At 38.8% G+C, this 24,025-nt stretch overlaps 1 protein-coding gene across 1 annotated transcript in view; it reads right to left on the bottom strand.

Moving 5' to 3' along the window:
• Positions 1–2,604: 2,604 nt before the first annotated feature.
• GUCY1A2 (guanylate cyclase 1 soluble subunit alpha 2) overlaps positions 2,605–24,025 on the bottom strand; it is a 161,157-nt gene continuing 139,736 nt past the window's right edge. The window contains exons 7-8 of the mRNA XM_040544124.1: positions 20,702–20,856; positions 2,605–10,155 (exon numbers count right to left, since the gene is read on the bottom strand). Coding sequence (XP_040400058.1) covers positions 9,948–10,155; positions 20,702–20,856 — 363 coding nt within the window. The 3' untranslated portion in view covers positions 2,605–9,947. The remainder of the gene's footprint in view (positions 10,156–20,701; positions 20,857–24,025) is intronic.

Here is a 24,025-nt window from a genome sequence, read left to right as displayed (position 1 = left end):
TGATTCAGCGCTCAGCCCAAGACCCTTTGTACCTCTGGCTGCAGCCTGGCCCTTGTCCCTGGCATGTTTCTCTCTGTGTGTATATCTGCTTTTCTATCCTATTACATCCTCCCATTCTTATCAGCAGGGGATTGCATCTCACCTGCAGTGTGACAGCTGGTCAGAAGTAGTCCCCCACCAGTCCTCCTAGTCTGAACTAGTCCTCCACCTCCACACTGCAATCACTGGTGAGAGAGAGGCAAGCACACGAAAGGCAGCAGCTTATCTCACTGCAAACATCTTATCTGGGAACTATCACCTCCGAGCCACCAGGATGTCTGCACTGACTGTAGAGGGAGCCAGCTGGACTAGCTCAGACTGGACATAAGTTTTAAATACCTAAATTTAGGTTAGAAGAACCTCACTCAATCTCACAGCAGTTCCCAAAATTCTTGGTGCTCTAAAGCCTATTGGGTCCCAGTGTAAAGTGGGCAGAGTGAGGTACAAGGATAATAAGCAATATTCCAGCATCAAAGGTGTTAATGGCTGCAACTTAGTGCACTGCTAAGTGTTGCATGAGGCTATATAAATGCCATGTCTTGGGATGGGAGTTGTGGCTGGACTGGGCTTTGTTTAGGCTTCAGTAAAAGGCACGATGCTGACAGGTTAGGAGTGTGTTTAAAGGCTGGCATTGGGATGGCATCTCTCCTTTATACACCCTAAAAAAACTGAGTTAAATCTTCAACCTTGGCCTTACCTAACATGATCTGCCTGGCATTTTTACAGAAGGTACTTGGTGAAGTACTTCTCTCTTTGAAATTAGCTATAAATGACTTTTGGCTGCAAGTGCTTTTGAAAACTCCATATACAGGAATGTTTCTGAAGAAAGAGTGTGAACTCTAGATTATGTCATAGGCTTTACATATTTTTGTTTTGATACAACACTTCTAAACTTGCAGTTTAGACATTTCTAAACAATATTTACTAGCAAAGCATAAAAGCTTCATTTTTTTTTAAGTTTTAACGTTTAAGTACCATACCCCTACACACATTTTAAAGGCATTCCTACTATCATCTCCAAATTTATACCACTTGGCAAAGTACCTCAGCTGCAATATTTTACACCTACTGACAGGTTTTGCGTTCACCGTCTAAACTTACAGAGGAATTCGGAGTCCTACCTTTAGAAAAGTCATATGATATAAAAAAGAGGGACATTCATCATTAATTTTTGCATTTAGTATTTTTAGACTCCTTTTTCCCCACAACCTCTCTCTGCAGCTAGAGACTGAACTCTAATTTAAATATAAAGCAACTTTCTTTCTTCCTAAAATAACACATTTCTCATGCAACTTCACTAAAACTCTAAGAATAATCAACTCTAAAACTCATCCTAATGCCATGAGAGTTCATGACATTATGTATAACACATTCTTGCATTTTGCCACATACCCAGAATATGCTCTGGGTCATCCAACTTCCAAATACACAAAAGCTGAGAATCAGCAGCACACCGCAGCTCTCTCCTACACACATACTTCCCTTCACTTTCCTCAGATGCTTTCTCCCTGCTGCTTTCTTACCCCTACACTCTCAGGACCTGTGAGAAGATTCTGGAGAGGAATGCTTACACACTTAAACACTAGCAAGCACTTGGCACTTTTTTTTTGAGATGTAATGGGAAAGTAAATCTCAGACTCAGCTTACTCCAAACTGCCTCAGTAGATGAGCTAAGCTGGATGGAGCTGGCAGGGCAGAGCTCTCTCCCTTAGGGTTCATCAGAATATTATAAAGGTGGGTAAAAAGCCTCATCTCCACCAAAGACCAGAGCATTTATATGCTCACAGCAACACATCTTGGAGCATCATCTTGCAGAAAGGTGTAAAATACTGCATAGCTTAGCAAGAACTCCAGATTTCATCATCCAGCAGAGGTTAGCACTAGGAAAATGCATTTTTGTAGATGGTTGGATATTTAGAATTTGCTTCCATACATCATTATGAATAGTATTTCAAAGGAACATAAATGATACAGATTTATAATCCACAATTCCTACACTTATTTAGGCATTCAGAACCTTGGGATACTGAGCAAAGTTAGGTTCAGAAAGAAGTTGTGTTTAAACAAAGAAAATGGGATTGAGGAGTAAGTCCCTTGAGCTTTTGTAAATCTTACCTTCGTATTACAAATGCAAAAAACCTAAACCAGGCAGCTGTGCTTTAATTATACAGTTTCAGAATGATTTTAATCAATCAGAAATGCCACATAAACCTTTACAACAAATATACATCTGTACTCTTCTCTCTTTCCCATATGATCTCACTTTAAAAAAAAATCTCTCCTTAATAGTTATTCATTTCTAAGCATGTGCCTCTGCAATAAGCTCAGAAACTCTGATATTCATGCAATAGTGTGTTCCAGCCTCATTAGGGAAGGAAAAAAAAATACCTTAGAGGTATGCTGATAATAAACAAATGCTAAAATGGATTAAGCAGCATTCTTCTTCTCTAGATATTATTCAGTCTTAACATCGATTTACTGCTGTGTAAAGCAGAACTTATCCATTACTTATACCTATTTTATTGCTGATATTTATCATTCTTGGGCTTATCTCACATATGGTACTGGTTTTTTTTTGTTTGTTTGTTTGTTTTGTTTGTTTTTTGTAGGATGGGAGACCTGTCTTACTCAATACGCAGTCTTTAAGGTACTCTGTTTACAACTGAAAGTGTTTTCTAAGTCTGGTCCTTAGTTCTGATTTTGCCCTTGCTTAAGTAGCAACAAATATTTTTAGAAAACTAGCAAAGAGACGACACCTCACAAAATCAAATTATTGCACTACATACTCTTCTCCCTTGGGGATGAGGATGAAAAGACAAACAATACATGACAGGTTGTTAGTGTGTCATTCCATGTTCTGCTAAAAGGTGCTTTGTTAAAGCCATAGGTGTTGTACAGGAACCTACACAGAACAGATTAGCATGGCTTAACTTATTGCTTCAAGAGTAGTCATGAGAAAGTATTGCTGGGGAATAAGACTATTGTCTAGAAAACAGGTAGCTCAATGCATGACCTTCTGCTAATAGAAAGTTAACTTTGGGCCTACAAACTCACAAAAGCAAGAAAAATGTACATTAATGATAACCTGGCAGCTATCCCTCTGTCCCTTAGAATTTATATACAGTATTGTCATCTTTACAACAGGATAACTAACAAGGCTTATATAGGCATTCTGGCATATATTTCATGTAAAGATGGCACAGATGTTTTGCATAATTTGGCTACGAGCTCAAAGCTCAAGAGCATTTCTAAATAACATTCACAGTGGCATCCAGAAGTTGCAACTGGCAGCACTCGTATCATATGTAAATGGTTCAGGCATCGGAAGGAAGAGATTTCCAGCACCGCAGTAGCCCCTGTTCTTGATAGTCACCATGACTACCGTATCAAACCTCTATTTGTCGTGGAATACACTTATCTATCCCTCTGCCACTTACTATGTTTCAGTTTATTTTGGCCAATGCAGAACTCTGAAAAGCAGCACAGACCGAAAGGTTTGAGACACGGCATTTGGGCTCGAGAGATTAATTCAGTGGGATCAATCTCACTTCTCTTGGATATCTTAAAAAATAGATCTCTAGTCTAAATCAGCTATCTGTGGTCAGTAGAAAGCAAGCACACTCGGGGATTTAGGCAGCCTCATGCTGTGACTAGAAGAGAGAGGGCAAGTACCTGAAGCACTTACCTGTCCCCCAGTCTTCAGAGGAAACCTGATTTTTGGAATGCTAAAGCAGAAGAGTGTCAAGGAGCTGAAGGCAGAAGCAAGCCTTGCTGCATCCCAGTGCTCCACTCCGCTCTGTCCCTTCTAACCATAAAGCAGGTATGACACTTTTTTCTCTGACAACCAGTGTCTTCTCTCTTTGTCCCCAAATGAAACACATTCAGCCTCACTTTGTCTTTGGAAACTAAAACCCCAGGAGCAGATGGACAGTTTAACATCTGCCTGCACTGATCTTTTTGCTAAGGTTGCCAACAAAGCTGCCACTTTGCACCATTTACTGTATCAGCCCCTCTAATGCGAACCTCAGCCCCCAGGGAAGCACTCGTGCTGGGATACTAACCTGGACCACAGAGAGCTGGAGGTTAATCTTCCTAAACCACAGGAACATGTAAGCATGTGCCAAGGTGAATAATTTGTGGCCTATGACTGAATTGCTACATTCCCCAGCTTCACTGTTTTGCTTGCTTTCATGCATGATTAATAGCCAAGTCACAAAAGATCAAACATATATACGAGGTTAAACAATTTATAGATTTTTGTTGTAGGGTTGCTCATGCACTGTGAATTAATAACATTGTTGAGGAATAACTTCTAGCTGCATGGATAAACTTAGTGTTTATGAAAGTTAAAGACAGACATGCAGCAGACTGTTACTGCACTGACTTCACCTGAATCCCCCAGTGAAAACTTGCACTGTGGTCCTCCCACTCTCTACAGACATGTGTGCCTGCTCTGTCACTGTAGCAGTTCTGTCTTTGCTGCAAAGACGACTAAGATCAGCCCTTTAATCCCACTTATTCTTTAGATATAAGCAGCCATGTCAACAGATGCTAATAAGAACAATAATAAGAATTACTCACTATCTATGCCACATACAGGCTGCAAACCAAAGGAGAGTGGAGGTCTTTTGAAGAACAGAGCAGAAAAGAGCATGCAAGGTGATGGAAGTATGAACAAGAGCAGCAGCAGATCAGCTCCTGCCTCTCGAGTCTCCTGCACAGTCAGCATCAGTTCCTGCAAGCCTGTCACTGGCATCCTTAAACCCAGTGCTATTCTTAAGCCTGTCACTGGCATCCTTAAACCCAGTTCTTGAAGGAAGGGAACCAACTGTTTCTGGGTTTGACAAGCTTTCTTATGTTTCTGTTTTTGTTGCTAATTTAAGCATGTTGCTGTTTCCAATATTACAAATGTATAATTTTGCAAAAGACCACCAGAATCCAAAAACAGAGTCAGAAGCCCTGAGACTTAGGACAGGGAATTAACTCTCCTCAGTGAGCTCTCAGCACTCAGCAGAGGTGAGGTAGTAGCCTCCGGCTGGAAGAGAACCCAGAAAATGCCAGAAATTTGTGATGCTGCTGTTGGATTAGACATGTTGGTAGGACAAACTGCATGAGGTAAGCATGTTTGACAGCTTGTGGAAGGTGAAGAACCTGAAACCTTTTACACTTGCCCCAACGACTGACACAGGTTTCATACTCATTTGCAATTCAACATAGTAGTTTTGTGGTGTGTTTTTTTTTTCTTTTTTTTTATCTTTTCCCTTCATTTTAAAGTCTGCAGGGAGAAGAATCTGTTCAGAGCAAGAAGTAGATAACGTGAAATCAGTTAGCACGATATAAGTCTCAGGGCAGTGCTGTGATACATTTAAATGTATGCAATGCGTCATGGTTCTGCACTGTTTGCTTTATACAGAAAAAAAAAAAAAAAGAGGAATGTTAGTGGAAAACAGAAAAGGTGGCTATACACCTGACGCCTGCGCTGAGCATGGTAGGGACCACCATGAGCATAGGAGGAGACAGCAATGTGAAGAGGCACATGCACACATAGGAACTGCAGCAGGGCCTGTTGGAACTCAACTGCAAGGATTTCTTCTTCTGAAGAGGCAATTCCCACAGAATATTTCTAAAGTTTCAAAAGTTTTGGTTTTCTGTTTGCAGAGGCTTGTTTCCAGGCTCCAGAACAGCCTTCCGAACAAACTCGCATCTGAAACTGGATGTGGGAATGAGCAATAAAGCCAAACCCACAAACACAGTTAATGACTATGGGCTCTTTGGAATTAAAACAGCAAAATCCTGTGGGATTCTGCAAGACAACCACACTTTTAGAATCCTAGCTTACCAGCAATTCTCCCATGCAGTGGCTTTTGTCTCTGTACGGCTGATATTACCAGAGTAATACTGAACAAAATTTAATCCACCCCTCTACCATTTCCATCACTGCTTCCCTCTTACTCTGACTTCCTGACCTCTATGCAGTGCATCACAGAAAAGGCTGTGTGAAGGGGAGCTTCAAGAAGATTGAGAAATCTGACAGAAAATCTCTAAAAAATGCTCTGAGGGAGTAACTGCTGCCTCTGTTTACTTCGGCCTCACAACTTTTGCACTAGAAATTGGCCACCAGGTCTGCCTCTGTGGTCAGTCCCTGGTCTGCAGCCTGAGCCTGGAGCAGAGGGAAGGTGCACAGAACAAGTCTGTGGCACAGGGACCAATGACCCCAGCTAGGGTCCTTGTCAACCTCCTCCCCATACAGGCACTTTGCAATAGATCTCTTCCCTCAATCTTCAGAGAGGGTGGTTTTGGTTCTTACAAAACCTCGAGCCAGCAGGTGTTGCTACTTGCAGCTAAGTGAAAAAAACATAGGTGTGTAACTTCTTAATCAGAGGAAAAAAAATCTATTTTATAGGAAAGAAAATATCATAAGGAAATTCCAACTACAGTATGTGATTTCTACATCCATTTCAGCACCTCTGTCCTCTCCACCTCATCATCCCAAGGTAAAAACCCTGGAAGCCCTTTTATTTATAAAGGCAATGCCAGGCAAACAAGACAGTTTTCTCTATGACTAAAAAGAAGTAGTGTTGGAGAAATGTTTAATTTGACTATGATCTGACTGACTTCACAGCATCAATCTTGCTAATGAACTTCATTTTACTTCATAAAGGTGTCCAACAAAACAAATTTGTAACCTAATATTACAGGCAGCAGATACAACCGCTGTTAAACAATGCTGAGAATCTTTCACACTTTTCTCACACTGAGATAGAAAAATGCCTCTAGAGAGCCTACACTTTTCCATTAACTTCACTTGTCATAACACAGAAGCAAATAACACAATACATGGCATCAGTGCTGAAGTTTTGGATGTGTTACCTTTACACAAGCTTATAAAAGGCAGAGACCATATACTTTCATACAATAAATCTACTCTAATCTGGGGAGCCAGTTGATTTATTGGCAAACATTGTCTTTGTCTCCATGGTGATGCTGATACCAATTTTTAGTTTTTTCAGTGATCTCTGTGATTATATATTCCCTTACAGAATAAACAGTCACTTGAGAGGATGAGGATGGTGCTACAGACTTTTGGATTGCTTCTCCAATTTACTAGTTGAATTACCTTTTAACCTCCATTTTTCATTAAAATGTTTCCATGGATCTACCAAGATCACTCACAGGATTAACCTAGACATTTCCTGTTGGCAACTGTGAGAGAAGGGATATTGAGCAATAAATATGCTTTTGGTATGACTCTCTGTGTTTGTTCTCTTCACAGAGGACTGTGGGTGGTGAGAAGAGAAACAAGAGTTTGGCCAGAGAGATTAGTAATCTGACATCAACACCTACTGAACAATGAGGATGTGCCAGTAAAGTAAGAATGAAATCTCATTGTATTGATAGCTGTTAGAAAAAATAAAGTAAAAAATCACTCTAGGGAATTAGTTAATGACATCAAAACCACAGCTTTATTAGCTAGGAAGTAGTGTTCCAGTTCCCATGGTCAAACTGCAACTTTGCTCCATTTATAATTCTTCCAGGTCTCACTGGTGTTCACTGGAAAAAATGCATGTACATCCTGTGTATACAAAAACTAATGGTTATAGGCTAAAAACTTGTCACCCGATGTAGAAACTTCTTGAATCTGTAGTTTGGATGGAAATTCTGCAACCTCAAGCTTGAACAGTTTTCATCAAGTCATTTTTCCAGATAGCAGAGCTGCAGATGCTGTTTATCAAGGTAGATAGAAGAAAAACTCCTCCAATCACAAAGATGCTGTAATAACTATGGAAGAAATCTTTCACATCAGTTCCTCTAGAAAGCAAGGGAATTTCCATTTAAGTAATATTCACAGAATGGTTTGGGTTGGAAGAGACCTCAAAGATCATCTAGTTCCAGTCCCCCTGACAGGCCCATGCAGCTACCCTCTTCATCAAGAAAAAATACTGCATAATAAGTTCAGGTTTCCTCTACATGCTGAAGTCTGCATAGGTTCAAGATAGTCCTTTCTCATCCAGACAGTCCTCATGGAAAGGAAGCCTGAAATTTGTTCAGCAACAGGCTAGTGGTGCCATACTGATCTGTTCCCATTCCAAACTGGGTTAAAGGGGAGAAATATAGCACTGTCATTGCCTCCACAGAAAGATCTAAAAGGATAATTTGGAACCATGGAGAATGGTATTTACTCATTTTCAAAAGGTGCTTTAAGTTTTGATTACTAAATCCATAAGTAAGATCCTAATTTCTGGTCTGGATTATAGAAATGCTGAGTTTCTTATGCCTTCTGGTGCTGTTGAGAGTCTTGACTTTGATTTCGTTGAGCTTTGAGCAGGCCCATGTAAAGCTAAGCCACTTTCAAATCACTGCTCTGTTTGTCTACTAAGGTAGAACAGAAAAATATTGGCTCATTTCAGTAGGACCCAAAGGGAAGTACACCTGCAGAAGAAAACTTATTACCATTATTTTTGAAAAGGAAAGCCAAAGAAATAAACACTGCCTGAAAATGTGTCTACTGGGGAACAGATCTACATCCTGTTTCTTGTTTCTGTTGGTTTCACTGAAGAAAATAAAGCTATATTAATTTTCACCAGGAAAGAATTGGGCTGTAGTTTGATTTTATTTTAATCTTTTAATTGATATTGATGCATCTAAATCTTGAACTGCCATTTGCATTAAACCTAGGGAATTATTTCCTCACCATTTTCAGTGATTTTTGGTCTACAATAGATAAACCAGGGGACCTTTCATCCTCACCAACAGAGGCAATTTCCAAAATAGCATTTTAATAACAGATAGAATTTTTATAATCTAAGTGGAATAGGAGCACAAGTCCTATTAAAAAATGGAAAACCAGTACCCAGAGAGCTTCCAGTGTTTGCTGAACACTCTCAGAGTAAGGTTTTACAAGATCAATTTTTTAATAAAGGTCCAGGACTTCTACCAAATATCAGTTTGGCTGCTAATTCTGTGGGAAACAAGCTCCACTGTGTATAACAGAATTTTTCTGTTTGTTAACGAATTGATCTTTTACATTTTGGTTGCTTTGTCCTGGAAAGACTGGACACACAAGACTGTAGGACAAATACCAAACATTACTTTGTATAAGCAAGACAATGCTCATCTAAAGCTTTAGCACAAACATCAGGTAAATAGGTTTACCAAAGTGTTTTTTTTTCTTCTTTAAAATATTGATATTTTGCTGCCAAAAAGTCAAAAAATGACTTCTTATTCGTATAACAATAAGATCTGATAGGTAGAATATATGAAATATACAGTAGCTTCTTCTGAAAAGCTATCTAAGCTCACTCAGCTTACAGTATGTGGAATGTAATTATCCAGAAAGTGAAATATGTATAAAAATAGGTAAAATCCCTACAACATTTATACTGAATTATAATTCCTCCTGCCAGGAAGGTTACAACAGCTCTACAGTATATGTATGAAATGTTTGTTCATAAAGTTAAAAAACATCATTACTTTACTGAAGAACACATTAAATGTAGGAATGCATAATCAGAACTGACTCCCAATTCTGCTTAGCTGGTGCAAATCTACAGAGAACCATCACCCTTTCTGCACAAAACAAAACCAACCTCTAATGTGAGTTGGGGGTTTTGTTTTGTTTGATTTTGTTTGTCATAAAGGGGCCAGACTCAAGTTTATGAATGAAATTCCTCTGAATGTGGAAGTATGTTTTTTAAATGTGTTTTTTTTTGACCTTTTTTTTTTTCCGTCTCCACTCTGTTTACTGACAGCAGTCACCCACCTTTTAAAATGATTATTGCCTGACATTACATGAAGCTTTTACTGCTTGTTCAGGACAAGGCAGTGAAATAGAAGAACCTCCAACTCCCCTGTCGTGACCCAGTTCTGGGCTTGTGCTTTTTTGATGAGTCTTTGATCTGCAGCAGGCCTCATAGGCTAGTCTCCCGGAGGAACATGGTGCCAATGTTGTAAGAAACTTTTCTCACTCTGGCAGATGTGATGGAGGGTTTTGGCTGCTTCTGACCACTTCTGACCTCGAGGAAGTAACAGATCCCAGGAATTTCCTTTGGAAAGTTTTCTGGAAGCTCTTCACGGGAACGAGGGATAAAAACAAAATTTTCTTCCTTTTTCAAAAGCCTAGAAAAAAAAAAAAAGGAAACAGAGGGATATAAAAAAAAATGTAAAACACAGTACAGACACACCTCTTTGAAAGAAATTGGTCCTATGTGATCCCAAATAAAAAACTGAGTTAAAACTATTATGTAACATCTAAATAACCCTATGCCAGGATCCCCAGACAATACATATTAACTTAACATCATCAACTTCGAGGACCTCTGTTGACTGAGATCAGCTGAAGAGATGGCCCAAATAAACCCAATCTCCAAAAATCAGTGTCAGCGTTCAGAAAGCCATGTGCCAGAAGTGGAAGCAAATTCATAACAGCCGTTATCCATAACATATCAACTGCCTCACTTAAAACACTCTGGTCTGGCCAGTTGTGCAGAAATGAACATACTGATGACTACCATCAGGTCTCCTTGTGGAACGGAGGAACGAAGGTGACAGTGTCTGGGAGCTCTCACATGCAGGGTGATCAGTTTGACCCCTTCTCATACTTAATAGTATTGTATTCATAAAATAGATCCAAAACCAGAAAATCCAGCTTCAATGAGATACATTTGAAATCTGCTACTATCCACCAAAAGTACCTGTGGGTTTAATATTACTCATTTTCCTCGTCGCAGCAAAAATGAGTAATACGAGTAATATTAACCTGGGACATCTGGTTGGGGTCAGAAAGGGATCCAGGCGCATAGGAGGCATGAAGCCATCCCCACTCTCTTCCAGCCATGCTACGCAAGTGGTACAACGTCACAGCCTGATTATACTGCCTACTGCCATTTGTAGCCTTTCTCCACAGTGAAAAATCTCTGTCTGGCTAGATCTGATAGTATGGGGCCTCTTCACCAATTATCTTCCCTGAAACCATCTGGAGCTGTTAAATAAAGAAAATAAGTCTACACAATTTTCTTTTTGTTTCCAGTAAATGAAGTTAGGGGTTTTCATTCTCTTGCAGAACTGAAAAGAGAAGTTTTGAGGTAATAATAAATTCTGAGCACAGCTGGATATATGAAAGTAGTCTTAGTCTTTTCCCCTCCCAGGATATTTATTCTTTCTCTCAATCAGTACTATTTTAAACTCAAAAACATCAGGGGGAAGAACCTTATTACCTTCAGCAGATTTTATAACAGGTTGTTTATTTAGTATCTCTAAAACTGATTTCTGAGAAGTAAATGAATGAATGAATCCCGTTGCTAGATTCTCAGCACGTTTAATGGAACTTCCTTTGCTGATTTTTTTTCTTGGCTTTTTTTTTTTTTTTTTTTGGCTGAGGGAATCCATGTGAACTCCATACAACTCACTGAAATATAAAAGCATTTTCTTCCCAGCTTTTAAATAATCAGATGTTTTTTAAGTCCAACAATGTTTTTGCCTTTGAACTTTCACGGTGGTCTTTGTTTACCATGTGGTTTGAGTGTCATAACCTATTTTCCAGGCTGTCAATTTTATGAGGAAATACTATAATCTTTTCTAAATTGGGTGAGAGTTTCCAGAGGCCTCTGCAGAGAAGCTTCTCTTCTTTCATCTCTTCAATGCTTGCAGTAAATATCCTGTATTTTAAAACTACTGGTTTAACACACTGAAGCAACTGTTCTCTGCTTCCAAAAGTAGATTTTTGCAAGCAACAGTTGAAGTCTTTGAGGTTTCAGAGCTAAATCCATAAGCTTTCACTGCAGTCTTTCTCCCCCCAAACTGACTATTCACTATAGAGCATCTAACCTTCCTAAAAATCAATGGTTCCCTCCCAGAGCCCAACATTATCTAATTGTAATGACAGTTACACAAGTCTGAAACTGTAATAGATAGATAGATAGATAGATAGATTAATAGATTTAGTTCAGGGCTGGCACTGAGTTTAATTGATATTTTCACACTATTTTCCTCGTTGGACCAAAGTGCAATAAATTAATTAAAGGCCTTATTTTCACCTGTTTTGTGAATTGTAACTTGGTCACAATGAAATGCTCTGACAGTACCAAAGGTGCCAGGAGTGATGGGTAACTAACCCATGTCCTTGTACAGCTATTTGGAAATTTGTCCACTGCTATGGCTCGTGATAGAGTCCACATCATTATATTAGGTGCACTATTTGTATTAGCCTCTCACCCTCAGAAATTGTCTAACTGACCTTTACTGTGATAAGATTTCAGCCCCCAAGCAAGCACAGCAGGAAATCTTCCTCTTTAACAAATACTAACGGAAGATACTTGCAATCATATTCTATGCTTCTTACTTTACTTTTTACACTCAAGAAATATATATACATATATATATTTGCTGGCTTTTATTAGAAAGACTTTAAACAGGACAAACATTTTCTCTTTTCAGTCCTCTCCTAAAGAACAGGTTCTTTGGATTCCCTAAACATACTGGTCCTGGCGCTTGGTTTCTCAGACTGTTAATGAAATCAGGTTTCAGAAATTGCCTCAGATTTCTTATAGCTTTCTGTATACACTAAAGAAGGAGTTATCTACTTGTCCTCAGTGCTTAGCAGTGAGGACATCTGTCTCCAGTAATCTTTCCTCCTATATTTAGGGTACTGATGATGTTGAAAAGAAAAGAGTACCAGTTGATGGCCACAGCCCAGATCTACAGCCCTTGCTAAATTTCTTATCTTCCTCTTCAAGGGTACAAGGAGCCCCAGAAGATGCTTCTGCCAAGAGCTGAATGAATAGTGTAGATCCGCATCGAGGGCAAGACTGAGCCACACAGTCAATTTTTGCATTTCCCCTCTGACTCTGGGGAAGAACCAGCGTAAAACCTCCTCATCTGGACGGCAAACTGGGTGGTGACACCTGGGTCCGGTTGTTAGTCTTACCTTGCAGATCATTCTCAGAGCATTTTGTTGTGACCAAGTCAGACTGCCTGCTCTGAAAGTCTGAGAGCACAGCCTATCCTGATCCTGAGAGCAGAATGTATCCTTCAGCTTCAGGAAATTATATGATGGCTTAAACTCTACATAAGGCATTTCAAATCCCCACAGCATCCCACAGCTAGATTTGAAGTAGCACAGCCCCAGCAGTTCAGGAATATGCATATAACAACTAGTCTGAAACTATTCCAAAGCATTTGTCTCAGCTGTCTTTCCTGCATCACTTCTGTGTGTTTCCCTTGAGAGCACTATTGCAAGGGACGTTCCTATAGTAAGTTATTCACATGGTCAGAACTCTGGTTTCCACTCAAGTAGTTGGATAAACAATTTACAATTCAGTGCTTATATTGTGAGGGTCAGGCTACTCAAGCATGCCTATAAATTGCCTGGAACCAGGTCTGCTCTCAGCTTGTCTTTTTTGTTGATGTTTCAGAAGAGGAAGAATTTCTTAAACACTGATTTGTAGTTGATTAATATGACAGCTTCCCCTCCTAACCAGAAATCTTCCAGAACAGTCTAACTTCTTGTTCTATCCCTTCCCTGATGGGAAAGGAAAGGGGAAAAATGAAAAAGGTGTCAGTATTGGAAACATTTTTTTCTAGTAGAAACAGGAAGCATTTGAAGGAGGTCTGTGTGAATTAAAATTGGGATCACACTTAATGGGAATTTTGTTGAAACTGAAATGTAGCTCTTTTTTTTTTTCATAGATGATATGATAGGGGAATTATATTTCAGACTATTATGGGAGGAAATAGTTACATCTTCATCAGCAAGAGCCTATACTCAGAAAATGAGCTATCTATGTATGGATTTATCTGTTGCAAGGCCCTCTACATTGAGGGCAAGCTTTCCACCATGATTCTTTCTCTCTCTGTGCACATTGGGAAGCAGTTTCACCTCTTTATGTCTCCATCTGTGAGAGATGCCAGACCTTATCACTGGATGCCATGAAGATTAATTAATAAGCTGAAAAAGTACCTATGCTTGCTCTCAGGCTCAGCAGAAAGGAGAGCCCAAGGACAACCATCTTGCAAATATTTTATGATTTATTTATTTATTTATTGTGAAAAACTAAGCTGCTCCATTCCCTCCCAAACAAGACACTTCCACAAGCTGAAGCCTCTGCCCAAAGGGAGGAATAAGATGGTAAGAGGAGCAGCTGCTTAGCAGACTGGAATAGCAATTCCTCTGGAAATATGAAAGAGCAAGTCCTTTGGAAATATAAATGATTATCTTCCTTGAGAACTTTATTTCCAAAGCAAACAAAAGAAATGATGACCATATCTGCTAATTCAACTCTAGGTGCTTTGAGAAGCAACAGTGCTGAGGAAGCATGTGACTAGGCTTCAGCATGCTCAAATACTTTTCACTGTGAGGACACACTGCCCATATGGTGCCTGAAAACCTATAAAATGTTGAGTAGTGCTTGCTGGACGTGGCTGGCACAGATTGCCACATAGCAGCAAACAGAAAATGAGACTGAGAAAAAACTGACTATGTCTGGTTCTAATTCATTTCACGCTGTATTTTACTGTTTTTGAATTTATGGAAGTTCATGTATCAGTGTTTTTCCTTCACGCAGACCAATTTTAATAAGATTATGAAAAGACTCATCCTGTTTTTTTTAATGCAATATGTTGTATATCACATGCAGCTCTGCGTGGTAAGTGCCTGTCACTGACCTTTAATACTTTACATTAGAGAGTTAGGCTCAGTGAATAGGATCGTGGCATCACAAGTGAAAGGCCACAGCCTTTGCCTTGACCTAATAGTGCTGGCCTCAGGATTTGCCTGTATTTGCCTAGCCTTGAACTTATTTTAGTTTTACCAGTTGTCTATCAGTCATATTGCAAAAATAACTTGTTAGCTGTGTGGAATTACGTGGTGTAACATCTACTGTTACCTACCTGACAGTGATCTAACAAGCCCTTCTGTGTAGTGCGAACTACCTATAATCCTCAGATGAAAATGTAGCCCAATGCAGCACAGGCACAGGTGGGGAACAGAGGCCCAGGACCTTAATCATAAATCAGAGTGACTACGGGAGTGCAGCCTCGTGGAGGCAGATGACACAGGTTTTAGGAATAAAAGGAAACAGAAAAACAGGAATAAACTGATGTGTATGGATGTGACTTTTAATGCTTTAATTAGACTAACTGATTTTTTTGTGTGTCCACATACAAGCTGTGTTCCCTTTTTGTCCACACAACTAAATTGTCTGTCCAATAATATGTCTCATGGAAGCACACATGGTGAACTGAGCAATGTAAAAAGAAATAGCTTTTTAAAGGATTGTCAGAAATAAAATTTAAAATAATCTGAAAAAGCTCTTGGAGAACAAATCCATGTGTTTGTCCATGTGATGTAGAAAAATACAGACATACAGCTAGTAGGAAAAATAACTTGAAATTAAAAGTTTAAAGAAATGTATACAGATTTAATTAAAAATAAAAATATTATTAATAAAAAACAGATAAAGTGAGATGTATGTACTTCTTAATTACCTAAAAGTACAACTCGTTCCATACAAGGACATAAATATTCAAATTATGCACTTTTTAATCAATTCTAAAGGCCGAGGGGCAATTCAGGCAGGTGAACCAGGAGGGACTTCACCCAGCTCCATGCAGAAGCATCCCTGCTTTCTCTCTGTCTTAATCAAACAAGGAGGTGGGGTACAGGCTGTTCATCTTTGCCTAAGCTCAGGTCCCAAATGTATTGCTTCACATGCGATAAAGGAAATTATCTATACCCCATAACTGATGCCTGAAGTACCTTCTCTATACGTTAAATATGTACTAGAAAAGACCAGCGGTGGAAAGAAGAGGCAAAAAGTATTTTTTAAATATAGTTACTTGACAAATAGCAACAACTATATATACATGCTTTTGAAAACTGCTTAGAGATCCCAGGGCATTGTATTTCAATACTATTAGGAAAACAGGATGAATGTAGGTATATTATATTAATATCAGATAGACATCATTATTCGAGGCTGAAACAAATAATTTAAAAATATTTAATCTTTCTTCTGTGCTGAAGAAGAGGCTCAAAAATCTGACTGTGTTTCCGTCCTGAGTACAGAAAACAGTAATTTTATTCAATTCAGGATAATATAGATGAATTAAATAAACCTATAGCTGGATATGCCAGTTTACTAAAGGAATGTGTAATTCTTCTCCTATTCCTTCCTGGCCACATGTTTAACAGGGACCAGTATGGAATCCTCTCCTCCCTCTGCAGTTTCCATGTGTTTTGCTGAAAGTTTTACCAGTGCTTTTCAGCACTTTCATCTTACAATACTCCATGATTCAAAGCAACCAGGGCTCTGTAGTCCTTCTGTCAATAGACCTGTCTGAGTCAGGAGAAAAAGGTATTTTGAACAGAAGTGAGCTTTTATCCCCAGTACATTCAAAGGACACTTTCGTAAAAGGCACTGTTTTACACTGCACAGCTCTTCCCTGGCAGGTGTAACTGGGAGCAAGGCTGCCCCAGGTTCAGGGCTGCTGCTAAGCAACACCACATATTATATTTATATTTATATTTTAGACTCTGCTTCTTACACAGGCATATTATGGGCTCATGGGGAAGTGTCTGAAACCAATAATAGGCATTCTGAAGTGTGATTATCACTTTGAACACTGATGACATTTTGTAACGCATAATTTGTACTGTAAAATGAAAGCTGATAAGTATTAGATACGTTTCCAGTGTCTACATACTTTGTATGCACAAAACATGTTATCAGAATTTTCATCATGGAGCACGGTAGACACAAACACATAATGATAAATGCCAGGAGTTTCAAGTAATCAAAATTCTATTATTTTCATACTGATTGCAGAATTATCTACTTTGGAAAACATTGCTGCTTGGATCAGAAAAATATTAAGTGAGTACACAGCAGCATGGCATGATCAAATAGAAATGGCAGATAAGGTCAGCCATAAAGACATTTCAGTTTGCAATGAATCACTTCATTTGTACACAGCAAATTATATATTAATGCAAATTCTGTGTAAGAAAAGTTGTATACAGGTGCATCAGATTATTACTTGTTTACTTGGATAGTACTGCTATATTATGTTCAAACCCCCTAGATCGCTTTCAGGAGCCATGAATTATTCTGCTTTATTGAATATTTCGCAATTGCAGTCTCTTCTGGCCACTGTCAGCCGTGCCATTTCCTGACTTCTCCCTTAAAAGTTCTCATGCTTTCAACCATGCCAGAAAGTATGGTTTGGAACAGCCTTTCTAAGTAGCCCCATGCACATTCATTTTATTTTCTCAAATGCTTTCTGTAAAAAGCATGTCGAAGAAACTAGTTCAATCGTTACTTTCAGCCATTCATCTTGAATAACTGTCCACATTTGAACATTTTCTTATTATTTCTACTTCCTTTACTTGTAATCATGCATTTAGCCTGTTACTTGCACTTAAAGCTTTTTGAGTTGAGCCCTGAATTTGTTGTTGAATTTGCTCAGCACTTAACAGCAGATTTTCTACGTAGTACAATAATGCAGATAACACATAGCAAAAATTTCGTGTTTTATTGTGTTTTGTATTGCAGTCTCATGTAATAATATTACTGCATCATCAGTAACTTTTCTACTACCTTTCCTTTTCTGAAAGCATCTGTCAAAATCTGTAGCTTTGTAGAAAATAAGCAGTTTTGCTATGCTGAAAAAAAAGGACCCTTCATCAATGACCCAGTGGATTCAAGACATTCCCACATATACCAAAATGTCACCTGATGCATGGCTCCTCCCTGACTGCTCTATAAATTTTTGTTTGCCTGTAAGTGGCCATGGGAGTCCTTCACACTCAAGGAGTCCACCAATAACACAAGCCTGAACTGTGAAATCAGTATATGTTTTCTAGGGATGAACCAGAAAATTAAAACCCAAGACTATTCAAAAGCAAACTTTGTATGAAGAACTAAAGCATGGTCTTGTCTTTTTGCTTTTTACTTTTCCGACTATGACTGTTGCAAAAAAGAATGGTTCTACTCAATTAAAATCACTATTATTTACCCAGCTTCAAAAACTGTCAGAAGTATACCCAATATATGAAACTACTCTAGATTCACAGGTTGATGCTGCAGCAACAAGCAGCACATTTTTTCCTTTTCAGTAGAATGTGTAGGTCAATGTCACAAATTATTAATTTCTTCATTTAGGTCTAAAATTTCAATTAATTGGCATTCAGGATGAATGTATAAATGGACACATTAGAGACTTATAAAATAATTCACACTGGAGAGCACCTAAGGAGCTCTCTAGTCCAAACTGTTGCTCAAAAAAAAGAACAACACTGAATTCAGACCAGGCTGCTCAGGCCTTCATCCAGTCGGGTCTTGAAAACCTCCAAGGATGGAGACTGCAAAACCTCTGTGGGCAGCCTGTGCCGCTGCCTGATTGTCCTCATGGGGAAAAAGTGCTTCCTTACATGCAGGCTGAGCCTCTTCTGTTTCAGTTTATGCTGCTGTCCTTGTCCTCCCACCCAGCCTTACTATGGAGAGCCTGGCTCCATCTACTTGATGACCTCCCCATGGGCAGTGGAGAATGCTTTAGGTCAATATAATTAATATATATATCCTATATATTTATAGAAAATATTTTTATTTAAATGAACAGATTTTCTATGCCTGATAGTAGCTTGGGTCTGTGTTTCTCTTGCACGTTACCAGAAAACTATATGAACCTGCTTCTGTACACACTGCAAAGTCTGTTCAGTTTTTCTGCCTCTTGTTCAATTAACTCCACTTTGCACTATTCTGTAAATTTGACTTCAAGTGAATGAGCTCTTCAGATGAATGTAATTTTATACACTAGTTTTAATTACTTTTTAACTTTCATTTCTGACTGCTTTGTATTTTAGCATATCAGAAGCTTCAATTCTTGGATGAAGAAATTCCATTTGAAACTTTAATTTACAGTTATGGGAAAAAGTAAATATGGAGATTCACAGTTCTGTATTAAAAAAAAAAGGAAGAAAGAAAAAAAAAGGAAAAAGAAAAAGAATATTGTTTGAATGATTGCTTACAGATTTACTGTAGAGGAACAGAGTCCAAAAACCTGAGCAAAACTGTACTTCAGAAAATTACTTGAGATACAGAATGTAGAAAAAAAGAGTAAGATCTAGATCTCCTGCCAAAAAAGCGAATGCATCAGTCACAATCCAAACAGAAGAAACTCTTATTATCAAGCTGTCAAATTTGAACAATAAGGAACACCTTTTTTTACTTTAGATGTTCCTCATGACCCGATTTAATCAAGCCCTCTCTCTATTTGCATAATTTCTTCAAAGAGGTGGTGATAATGCTTTGCCATTTTCAATCTTTTTTCTTATATTAAGAAAAAACTTCTATTAAGTGTCTCTTCACAGTGCTAAATAAGAATTTTTGTTTCCAAGAAAGCACAAAAAGTCTTTGAAAGCTTGGCTGCACTCACAAAATTAACTCTTTCCTGAGCTAATGGAACCACGCTTCTCTTCATGAACTGCATAAAATGATGACACTGTGGGAGACAGAATCACAGAATCATAGAAACAGAGAACATCCCAAGTTGGACCCACAAGGATCACTAAGCCCAACTCCTGGCTCTACACAGGACCACCCAAAAATCAGACCATGTGTCTCAGAGCACTGTCCAAACGCTTCTTGAACGCCTGCAGGCTTGGTGCCATGACCACTGCCCCGGGGAGCCTGTCCCAGTGCCCGACCACCCTCTGGGTGCAGAACCTTTCTCTCACACCCAGCCTGACCCTCCCCTGTCCCAGTTCCATGCCATTCCCTCGGGTCCTGTCGCTGTCCCCAGAGAGCAGAGCTCAGCGCCTGCCCCTCCGCTCCCCTCATGAGGGAGCTGCAGGCCGCCATGAGGCCTCCCCTCAGCCTGCTCTGCTCTGGGCTGAACAAACCAAGGAACATCAGCCATTCCTCATACGTCTTCCCTCTGGACCCTTCATCATCTTCGTAGCCCTCCTTTGGACACTCTCTATTAGTTTTATGTCCTTCTTTTATTGTGGCACCCAAAACTGCACACAATACTTGAGGTGAGGCCACAGCAGCACAAAGCAGAGCAGGACAATCCCGTCCCTTGACCAGCTAGCCTTGACCTGATGCACCCAGGGTATGGTTGGCCCTTTTGACTGCCAGAGCACACTGCTGGCTCATGTTCAACTTGCTGTTAACCAGAACTCCCAGATCCCTTTCTGTGGGGCTGCTCTGCAGCTTCTTGACCGCAGTCTTCACATGCAGACAGGGTTGCTCCTTCCCAAGTGCAGAATCCTGCATTTCCTCTTGTTAAACTTCATGCAGTTGGTGGTAGCCCAGCACTCTAATTTGTCAAGATCTCTCTGCAAGACCTCTGTACCCTTAAGGGAGTCAACAGCTCCTCCTAATTTAGTGTCATCTGCCCACTTCCATTACACATTTTTTTATAGGCAGCCATGGCTGCCCATCCTGTTGTGTTCCCTTGCCTCCACTGCCTGACTTCCTTGAACATTTTGATGCAAGCCTGCAAACAAAAGCCTGAGAACCCCATGCAGTCCCTCTTTCCAGTTATCCTGGCACCCTGCTGACTTTCTGCTGTAGCTCATGTGCTGAGTGAAGGCAGTGCCTGCTATAAGATCATGCTGAAAACAAACTGAAATAAAAAACAGTATGAAAAGGCTAGCAACACTTACTGGTACGTGGTTGGACTGACATTGATGCGGCGTGGGTGACTTCCTGACTCGAACTTGCTTGCAAGGGTGACATTGTTTCCAAAGAGACAATAACGTGGCATTCTTACACCAACAACGCCGGCCAGCACTGATCCTGAGTGAATGCCTATCCTCATCTGGAAAAACATGAGATCCATGTCAGTTGTCTCTCTTGTGCTGCCTGTGTTAATGTCATTAGCACTTACGTACAAGCCAGTCACAGCTCCCCTTTCAAAGAAATAATAAACCAAAGAAGGAAGGGTGGAAAAAAAAAAAAAAAAAGCTCTGCCATTCCTTTAGCTTAAATCAGATGCAGTTATAAAAAGGAAGAAGAAAAACATGGTATCTTTTCACTAAAACCATTTTCGTCTGCTGCTTCTGTGCATGTTACCTGGAGACTACCACAGTCAAAACAGGAATCGCAAACAGAACAGCGCAGGATGACCAGGTGTTACTGCAATATCAGTTACCTAATTTCACACAGACACAATACAGAGTGTTAATTTTGCCGCTACTTCTAATACAGGCTTTAAACCAAGACCCACATTTTCTTAAACTGTCATGAAGAGCAGTAAAGTAGAGTGAATGAATATGGTACTTTTTTCTTGTTATTATTTATTTTTCTCCTCAAAGTCTATGGCTGCTTTTCTCTCTTTGCCAGTCTGAGAGAGATTGCAATGGTGAAGATGCTGACGATCAAGGCATCAGTGCTTCTAAAAATCATTTTACAACCTCCCCCCCTCCCCCAATATGAAGGAATAAATCCCCAGCAAATGTTTAAAAAAAAAAAAAAAAAAAAGTCTGTTCCCCTGAAACTGTCTGAGGTGTGGAGATTACATTGATCTGGAAAGCTTGGGGTCACCCTCCCAGTTTCCTTCAGAGTGAACAAACAAACATAGAGGATTTATTCATAAATTTTAGCAACCAATTATGTTTGCCAAGAAAATCATTTTTATAAATAGGAAACTCTTTTTTTCTTGTTAACTTTATTACATTTCAAAAAAAGAAGATATTTATATTTATAGCCTGTGAGGATACTTTTACTCACAGCAACTGTACTGAGATAACATGCAGAAAAATAAATACCTACTCAAGCAGACCTATTAATACAACTCTCAGGTCCTTTGATTTACTCAATTAACAGTCTATCTATCCCTATTTTTCTTAATAATAGTAAATGTTTGCCCAAATACAAAGTTAAAAATAAAATTACTATCTAATTTGCTTACATACCAGAATATGCTGTTAAAAAATCATTGTTAGCATTATAACCTTGATGTTCTTAAAGTTCTATGAACATGTAGGTCCCACATTATTTCATGGACTATAGCTCTTCCTGTGTGTCCAAGACTTTTACCATGCAGCTAAATATACTTTTAATTCCATTCCTCTCTTACAAATAACTGACAATGGGTATGACTTTATATCTACCATACACTAAAGCCATGCCTAACCTAGTAACACATTGTTCTGCATTGTGTGATACAACTTTCAGCATTCCCACAGGCACCTCACAATAATGCTGTTAATTAATGACTAGCATGTTAAAAAAAAAAAAAAAAAAAAAAAAAAGTGAACAAATAGCACTTGAATTTCACTGAGCTTTCAAACCTTTACTATAGTTTGGAAGGCAACTACTGAAATCCTTCAACTACTCTGTGTTATTGAGCTGGGAAGCGCCAACAGACTTGCTTTGGCTGTGAACAACATCTGTGCAAACCCATCTACATTATTTTGGTTATAGTTTTGTTTGTTTTTCTTGTTGTTGGAAAGTTGAGATGAGATTATACGTTAGACCGGAAGGAAACCTTGTTAGTAGAAAATGTACTAATAAAATAAAATTAGCTTTTGCAATATATGCAGTGAAAGATAAAGTTGTTGGTGGTTAGTTTTCCACTTTCACTCTTCAAGTGCTTCCTTTTATATGTCCACATATTTTTTTTTTTATCATTCAGTGCTTAAGTAACAACCGACTTTAGCTGAGATTTCAAAATTCTCAGTTGCAAAAGTGTCCTGAAGAACCAAAACTCCATTCACACAGTAAGTTATCTGAAGATCTTTACTTCCTTTCTTATGATTGTTTCACTGAAAAAGACACTGGGGAAATGACTTTTCTGCATGTGCCAAGGAAACGAGTTGCAGACCTTAGTGTAAGGCTTGGTGAATTTAATGTGGTATACAACTCTTAATATCAAATATTTTCCTTTGCAATGTTAGGTGAATGAATTTAAAGCCATGCCAGCTGCCACTGGGAAAAAAAAAAAAAAAAAAAAAGCTAGATGTTCTGTGAAGTGCTTGACTTTCAGAAGGAATGGGACAGGAGAAGAAAGGAAAGGGCTTTGTATTTAATATAGTAAGTACCTAAAGAGATTATGCATAAATTATTATTATTATTATTATTATTATTAATAATGACAATAACAATAACAATAACAACAACTTAGCTTGTCTGTTTGGCTGAATAAATAACATTCTGTATTCAAACTTTTTAGAGGCCTGTACAGGAATTTGTCTGCCTAACTTCTGGTGACCATTTAAAATGCTGTTAGCTGTAAGGAATGGGGTACTTAGACTCAATGAAGAAAAATACCATCCTGTAGTATCTTCGTTTTTTTAAATAAAAACATGTTCCTACAGTAAAAAATATAGATGTTTTCACAAACACAGGTTAAACTACACAGAGCTACCACAGCTACCAAATCTGAAGTTTTTATCAGGTGCAAGGAAGTTCATGTATATTTTCTCATTAAACCATACCAATAAATGTCTGATACAAGACAAAAGGATCTCTTGAAATAAAACTCCTTTTATGCTTCATTATTTGGATTTTTACAAGAAAAAGCCTGCAACACTGATGCTATTGCCATGAGGCAACCCTTAGTGTATCAAGACTAGCACTTCTATTGGTCATATTTTATTTTTAGTGAACAATGTTTTTTGTAGCAATGCCTTTTCAGGATTTTATTTCATCTGTGAATAAGTTATTCTGGCTTTTCCCTCAGTGAGCTGAAAACTGTTGTGTTAACAATTTAAGGATTTTTTTCTACAAAGGAAGAAAATGTGTGATCAAATTATTAGCAACAAGGCACCTATTGAGGCACATCAGCCTCTCACATTAACTTTGCAGCAAAATAACATCTGCAAAATAACTTGACTTAGAACAATAATTGTGGTTATATGTATATACAGTTATAGTTCCCAGGCTACATCATATATCCAGCCCTTATCAGTACTTTTCCATAACAGTTACCATTAAGGTTATTAACAACATATGAAATGGAAATTAGGTGGCAACATTAGGATGCT

Source organism: Cygnus olor, chromosome 1, assembly GCF_009769625.2.
Source record: "Cygnus olor isolate bCygOlo1 chromosome 1, bCygOlo1.pri.v2, whole genome shotgun sequence".
In the NCBI taxonomy this organism is placed as follows: Eukaryota; Metazoa; Chordata; class Aves; order Anseriformes; family Anatidae; genus Cygnus; species Cygnus olor.
This window is presented reverse-complemented; position numbering and strand designations above follow the sequence as displayed.